The 7,818-nt window shown below is 38.4% G+C and overlaps 1 protein-coding gene across 1 annotated transcript; it reads right to left on the reverse strand.

Moving 5' to 3' along the window:
- Positions 1 to 1,012: 1,012 nt before the first annotated feature.
- On the reverse strand, positions 1,013 to 5,342 carry LOC311057273 (zona pellucida-like domain-containing protein 1; the record flags this gene model as incomplete). The annotated part of the gene is made up of 8 exons (XM_084074226.1): positions 1,013 to 1,170; positions 1,259 to 1,282; positions 1,469 to 1,619; positions 2,322 to 2,493; positions 3,240 to 3,320; positions 3,562 to 3,659; positions 4,808 to 4,927; positions 5,154 to 5,342. 8 exons carry the CDS (start codon positions 5,340 to 5,342, stop codon positions 1,013 to 1,015), a joined length of 993 nt encoding a protein of 330 aa, XP_083930352.1.
- Between the last annotated feature and the right edge of the window lie 2,476 nt (positions 5,343 to 7,818).

The raw sequence follows: 7,818 nt of genomic DNA on the forward strand, positions 1-7,818 counted from the left end.
AAGACTGAAGCAGTGCATAAGTGCTCTATTGTTAAACATGCATATAGGTGCTTATATATTTAAATTAAATATCTGACTCTTCTCTTATGTCCTGTTTCCTTGTAAACATTACAAATGAAAAGCAAAGATCACATTTTTGTCGTCTTCTGTTATACTGGTTTCACTTTACGTGCCTTCACGGTTCCCACATGTATTATTTTATTTAACTTCAGAGATGTAAACTTTTTGGAAAGCATTTGCATGTCCTCTGTTTTTCCCTATTGACATTAATATTTCTTTTATGGTGCTGGTTTATGCAGTGTTTCAAGCAAAATACATGGGAAAAGAGACCACATGTTAGGAGGAGAGGAATTACTTTTAGTCTTATTGTCATGTGGCGGGTCACTCTCACTTTGATAGGATTTCATTCCTAAAAGAAAAATGTATATATACCGTAAATTATATATATAGGATTGCCTATTCATGATTGTTGTTAAACTCTGATGGCTCTCAAACCATATCTTAACCACCTAGAAATCACATGAAACTTACAACACTTCATAAAAATGCTATTCTGATTTTGGTGATCTCACTTACATTTCGTAATTTTGGTCCATTGTGCCGTAGGCTAATGCCCTCCCCCAGCCACCCGCCCCAAGCCCACCCACCCAGTCGCTTGCATACTGTCCTACATGCTTATGGGACTTACTTATGGATTATGGCACAATAGACCGAAATTACATTTATTTAGTAGTGAACCATGAATAGGCTGCTGATATATCAAAATAACAGAAATTAATAGCCTACATACATAAAAAAAAGACTATTTTGAGGATTCAAACCTATGATAATAATTGACTAAGGGCCCACATGTCAGAAAGGCTGGTACAGTATGGTCCTTTAAGACTTAAGTCACCAGTGCACACACTGCTGGCACGCTATTTCAAGCCATACTGTAATAAATGGAGGAAACAGGACATAAGAGAGCAGCGGACCCAACAACGGGTTACAATCTTCAAAACTGTCCCAAAGCTTATGTCTGCTGTAGGAAGGGATGCCTCACGCCAGAGCAGCCTTTTGACTGGAGCCGGTAGCCAATGAACAGCATCAAGGTAACGCAGAGGGCTCCTAGGATCCCTGCTACTATGGCAACCCCCAGCACAGTTACGCCTCCTTCAGTCTCCCGCGTTGCTGAAAAGAGATAGTGCATCAGTACTGCAGAGACTAAGATTAGACAATCCAATATAGCATGATCGTAAGTTACCAGATGCATGCATACCTTCGAAATCTCCCGTCGCCCCTGCTGTAACAGAAATACAAAAAAAACTCTCAGTTCATTCATATGTGAAAGGAACTTCATGCAACCTATGGTACAATGCTAGGAGAAAAAATAAAAAACAAACCCTGCAATAGCCTGATTTATACTTTATACTAAGCATTTATTGTTGTGTTGCTGCGGTGTCATTAAACGTTGGAGTATTAGGCTTACCTGTAGTAGGAGAGTCATGCAGTTTGTCTCCGTTGTCCACGTGTGTTCTTATTTCGGACGAGGTCACGGTGGCCTCCTCACTCACTGTAGTGCTGCCTGCGTCATCGACGCTACGACGTCTCCTGCCATTCAGGCCATTCCTGGAACAGTTCTGTGCAATGGATGTTCGGATGAGTGTGTGTGTACAGGATGTGTAAGGATGCATCTGCATCATCAGTGAACCTCATGGTGTCTGAATGCTAAATGTACCGTTTGATTCTGTGTATTTATTGTTACTTTAAAGAAACATTTAAAGCATAGGAATCATAGTTGTAAATGTGTCATAGAATACTTAATTGTTTCTATTACTGTTCTAATGAGCACCAGAAGAGAGCCACTATATACACAGGAAATGTAAATACTGTAGCTCAGGGGTCTTCAACAGGGGGGTCCGGGACCCCTGGGGGGTCCTCAGAGTTACTACAGGAGGGCTGCCAAATCTTTGTGTGATAGGATATTAATTTTGACAACAACTTGAACCCTAGCATCCCTATTCTGAGGAGAACGATGGCCAAAAATTGCAGATCTACAAGCTTGTAGATTGTCTATTTTAGGCAAAGAGGTTTGGTGTAAAACAAAAGAGCAGACTAAGTACAGAGTGAAAGGTTAAGTTTACCAACATATTAACATGAATCCAACACTGATGATAGTGTTGTCAAACAAGTCTATCTATGAAATCTGTGAAAAAGTTTAATCTGCAACGCAATTTTATACAATGTGTAGTGGGGAGGGGGGCTAAGGGGTCGTTGCCCTGAAAAAAGTTGAAGACCCCTGCTGTAGCTTATAGGACAAGAACAACACAGGGACTGCTGACCGGAAAGAGGGAGGCGCACACGGAGGTCTCGCAGAGTCTGGTTGCACAGTGCACGTAGAACGTTGACAGGCTCCTGTTCTCATGCTGGACAAATCTGAAGGCCTCAAAACTGAAGCGAGCTGCCTGTTCCAATCCATTCACATCAATTACAGTCTGGCCATCCAAATTGCATCTGTGTGAGGAGGACAGGACAGGTTTCAATTGTTGGTCTTCATTTCATGTTCAAAAGTTTCCTTTTTTCTTTCTAATGGGTTTTTGTGGGAACAGAAATTGAGAAATACTTTCGGGCTTTGATACTTTTGGTTGAACATGGGTCTATTGTGAAAGGGACACTGCAGGTATATTGGCACATCATTGAGTATTTAGTTATCAACTGTTAAAACTGGAGGTATTTGCCAAGATTTGCTGAACATCATCATCATCATAACCAAGCCCTCATTTTCAATGTAGCCGAGATACAGAACACAATACTCAAGAGGTAGAGATATTCATATACAGAAATATTAAAATACATGAATCAGAAGACAGAAAATACAAAAAAAACTAAAATACTCGAAGAACTAAAACGGATAAACCAAAAATGAAATAAAGCAGTTACAATCTTGAACAAAAGTGTTGGAAACCATTGCCCTGAATTGACCCAAAGAAGAAAGTGAACTGATTTTTAAGGTCTTCTGGAGCTCATTCCGTAAACATCCTTATCTCCATCTTCATCTTCATTCATCACAAAAAGCCTACACTTGCCTCAATTGGGTCAGAGCCTGACCCAATTGAGGCAATGTTACAGTATACGCAAATTTTCCATATGGCAGAAACTGTTGGTAATTTTATATCAACCTGTTGTCTGAATGGAACATGAGACCTTTATATTGTTTTGCATGATTTGGTTAAGTGTTCCACAAAGGTTGACTCACTTACCCAACAAAGAGATCATAATAGGTGCTGGTCAAAGGAAAAGGAGTAGTCGTAGCATAGCATCGGTCCAACAGAACCTTGAATCTGTTTGGGAAGATTGTTGGCATCAGTTAAATATTCAGTTCATTTCCATGTTTAGGTCTATGTTTATGTGTTACTTTCTAGTTTACCAGTTACCTTACTTCACAACACCCAAGAAAGTTTTAACCATATCTTATATAAAGGAAATTTCAATCAAGATCTGCATGTACTTGGCAACCATATGTCAATATCAGGGAAATTATGCGTTGTGCTCAGATGTATGTTGATGATCAGTGTGACTTACCTGTCTGTGAGGTTAGTGGCCTTCACTTCTACAAAGATCCTGGTCTTCAGCTCAAGGCCTTGACTGGGCATTTGCATCATTTTTGTGTAGGTACTTTCCTTTGAGGAGGAAGAATGTCATTAAGATTCACATGTTGATGCTTGATAAAAAGTAATGGTTCAGAAATTGATGTTCAATTTAGTATTCTGTAAATACAGCTTTCCCCCAAATAATTCACCATTCATATTTTACAATGTTCTTTTCTATAGTTTCAAGATCACGAGACATGAACAAGTTTCAGATATCTAAATACATATTCAAATATGTTCTTTTTTGGCATATTCTCCCTATGAATCCGTCCACACTGTACTAGGATATTCTGTATTCCAAAACTGTGCGCTAGCAAAACATTTATTTGTTGTTCAATGTTGTTAAATTTGACGTTATTGATACAGTGTGTTTCATTTCCATAAACCATGGGAATTCCTCTTACCGAGTAGAGTTTCATGCTTAATGCACTGATGAAACTGCCATTATTTTCATTATATGCCAGGCTTACACCAGATCTGTTGGGCAGAATAAGTCACATAAGCAACTGTCATCATGGGAAAACCCCAACATGTCTACAATCAGGTCATTCATTCATTTGATATACAGGAAGAAACAACACACTCGTAGGTGGACAGGTGATTCACAGATGTTGAAACTAGGTGCAGGTGGAGCACACACCCTAAAAAGCCATATGATAACCAATCAAGTAATTCTATACCTTTGGGGGATCTGGGAGATCCATATTATTTGCTCTTGACACTGATTACATTGGCAGTACATGTTGGCTCTGTTGATTTTGTTGACCAAATATGCCTGTAGTTGTTCCTTATATTACGCATACAAATAAACTGGTGCTAAATAGCACTAAATGTGGTTATTTAGTTTGTGATAATAGGGAACCTCTTTTGGTGCTATATAGCACCTATCTTAAATGCTATATATCTTTGTAAAAATGGTGCTATTTAGAACTAGCTGGGGTGCCTAGACTAAGCTCAAGAATCAGTAGTGAACCTCTAAAGAACCATACAGGGGCTGAATAGGTTCTTTCTATTACAACCCTCAACTCTCGCAAAGAACCGCTGAAGAACCACTGTAGAGTGTATATGATTTTGCTTGTTTTTCTTCTGTGTTTGCTGGTGGGGAAGACTTACACGCTCATCTCAGTTCTGTTGACCAGGTATTGGAGCGGATAGTGGCAGGAGAACTTGTATAGTACGTCTTGGCGATAGGTGATTGTTCCAGTATCAGGATCATTGGATTTGATCAATCCTGAGATGTTGATGAACTGGACATTGGAGAAGTCAGAGAAAATTCCAGTACCCACTTCTTGAGTGACCTGTTGGAGAGACAGGGAGAGGGATCAGCATAATAGACAGTAAAATGCATTCTTGGTTTAACTCTTACTCTCAGAGTTATTAACAGATTTTGCTGATAAGGTATATCTTTTGGGAATTTAAATGCCACTTTTAACTTGGACAATATTGGTCAAAGTCAAAGGGCATTTAACAGTGGATTGTACATTGGATTCATACAAGCATGTTCAAGTGTGGATATGAAAATACCATCATGGTGTTGGAGCAAGCTGCAATGGCCTCCTCTCTGATGGAGAAGTTGAACCTTAGAACCGGTGGGTCCACTGTCCAGTCAGTAATCCCTTTGCACTCGTCTTTGTCAAACCGAGAATTGAGGGCCATCAGCGATTCGTTGTATCCACAAAAATAGATTGGACACAACAGAATCTCAAGCTCCATCTTCTCAGTTCCACAGACGACGTCAATGTCTGAATTAACTGAGATGAGAGCAGATGAGTCATTAATATTTGTAAAATGTACAGGATTAGTTCATGTTCTTTTATTTTATTATGCCATTATGTTGTCTGTATTTTGATTGTAGTGATGCTTTCTATAGAATATAGACAATGTGCATGTGACATTATTGGTATCAAAACTGCTGCCACACAATACAGCCTAATTCATACTTCCATCAGACAATGGTCTTGCTGTAAAACTGTTTTTTTTTGTTCATTGGGAGTGTGACAAAGTATAGATTAGGCCAGAGGTAGCATTCACTGGCAATGCAAAATTACTCTTCACAACTAAACTATATCATGCTCTTACTTATCAAGAGGTCATTGAACAAGACATAATGACATAATTAGTTGTAATATTGTGCATAGAACCACTAATGAACTTCAGCTTTCTTCCCTCAGTTCCCTGTGACACACAGATACTCCCATTATAGCTCAATAACAGATCATTACACAGTTAACTCATTAAACAAAACAACTTAAGGCTCAAAGCCTGAGCATTAATTTAACTTTTGAATGTGAGAGCTGATCTGTAAGGGTCAATTTATGAACTAAAGTTAAATTAACACTCAGGATTTTGCTGACATTTTACTGTGTTACTGTAAATAGATGAGATAAGGAAGGGAAGGCAAAGTCATTTGAGGTAAAGCTTTAGGGAAAAGCTGTAGGGTGGCTAATTTCACTGACCTGGCTTCCTGAATGTAGGGTGTGTAAGGCAAGTATTCTGAGCTTGCAAGAGAGAGACTATGGCAAGATGATACACAAGAAGAGCCAGCCACATTGTCCTGAAACTGATGAAAATAGTAGGATAACCATATGAGACACTGATTAGATATAGTAGATTAGTCTAATACAGTATGTCAAAAAGCAGACAGAGTATATTTATGTTTAACAAACATGAGTAATGATAAAACAATATTGTAAAGACACCTACTGTATCAAAATGCTATTAAGAATATAATGAAAACAATAGCAGTGATCATAAATGCTATGTAATCACTAAATTACATTCTGGCAAAGGAGGTATCCAAATTGAGATCAAGCTATTTGAGAATTGAACAACTTTCTTTAATTGAACAATGCTCATAATGTCAATAAAAGCTATTGACAACAGAAGACGAGAGCTAACACAACATTATAGACAATCTGAGAAAGGAAGATACCATATCTAAATTGAGAAGAAAGTTGATGGACGTTCCCAAATTAATTTAAATGCCATACATAAATATAATAAAATATAGAAATAGGAAAATAGCAAATTAAAAAATGTATTTTGTTTACCAGTCTATGTGCATTGACATCATATTGTTAAGCTGTAGTGGAAACCAACTTAACATGGTTAAGATTGGAGTTATTTTCGTCAGGAGACTTGCAGACGCATTCTGTTCTACTGTAGCTGTAGGTGAGAGAGGCAGTAATCATAAACCTTAATGACTATGATGCAAAATGTGCAAAATTTCCTCCATTCTATGGTAAACAGCTAAAGTTGTTCCTTACCTTGAATGAATGTTGGGTGTGTCCCCCTCTACCTTCCTCCCAGCGTGTCATTTGTCTCTCTGCTCTTACCTTCATGACTTTCCACTATTTATACTGGCCTCATTTCCAGCAAATGGTGAGGTAAAGGGAGATGGCTATAAGACTGACAGAATCTTACAGACAGGAAACAGTGGATCATGAAGCTATTATCTTTGGTGTGGGAAGACATTTGCCACTAAACTCGAGAAGCGGCTGTGAATTAACTTGTAATACCCCAAAAACATTTTATGATTACAAGGAAGAAAATACAGGTTAGATCAAGTTCAAGATAAATGTGTTCTGCTCTGTCATTATTCCCCCATTGGGCACATTTATTCACTTATAGTTTAATATATTATATAGTCATATATTTGTATATTGTCAAAAGCTAATATCATGAATGTTCTTTAATAATGTACTGTATATTACACAATTTCTTTGAAAATGTATGGGTGCAAATGAAATGCTGTGTATTGCTTATACATGACCAGAACTTGAACTTCAACTTGTAGAAGACCATTGAAGACCAACACGTGTCAAGATCCAGTGTGAATACAAACCTATGAATATTTGCAAAAACATAAAGTCATAAGTCCTACAGAACTTACATGACCACTTTATTGATAATGGCACTCTTTTCATACCATCTTATGACCACATTGTTTCAGGTCACTTTCACGCAACAGTGTTTGAAAGGGCCCTTACAAAGAGAGGCACTAAAGCTATGCTTGTTTTCACAGCCCCGTTTTGCCAGGGGCTACAACTCTTTGTTAAGAAATTAGGTCTCCTGGACCCCATCTCAGACACAGACAGGAAGGCACACCCAGCCACACAAAACCTTCTACTACTTTTAGTGTCACCTGAACCGCTGCTAAACCATCAGTGAAGCTCCACTGGTCCCTCCT

Source organism: Gymnoscopelus microlampas, assembly GCF_963454915.1.
Source record: "Gymnoscopelus microlampas genome assembly, chromosome: 12".
Classification (NCBI taxonomy): domain Eukaryota; kingdom Metazoa; phylum Chordata; class Actinopteri; order Myctophiformes; family Myctophidae; genus Gymnoscopelus; species Gymnoscopelus microlampas.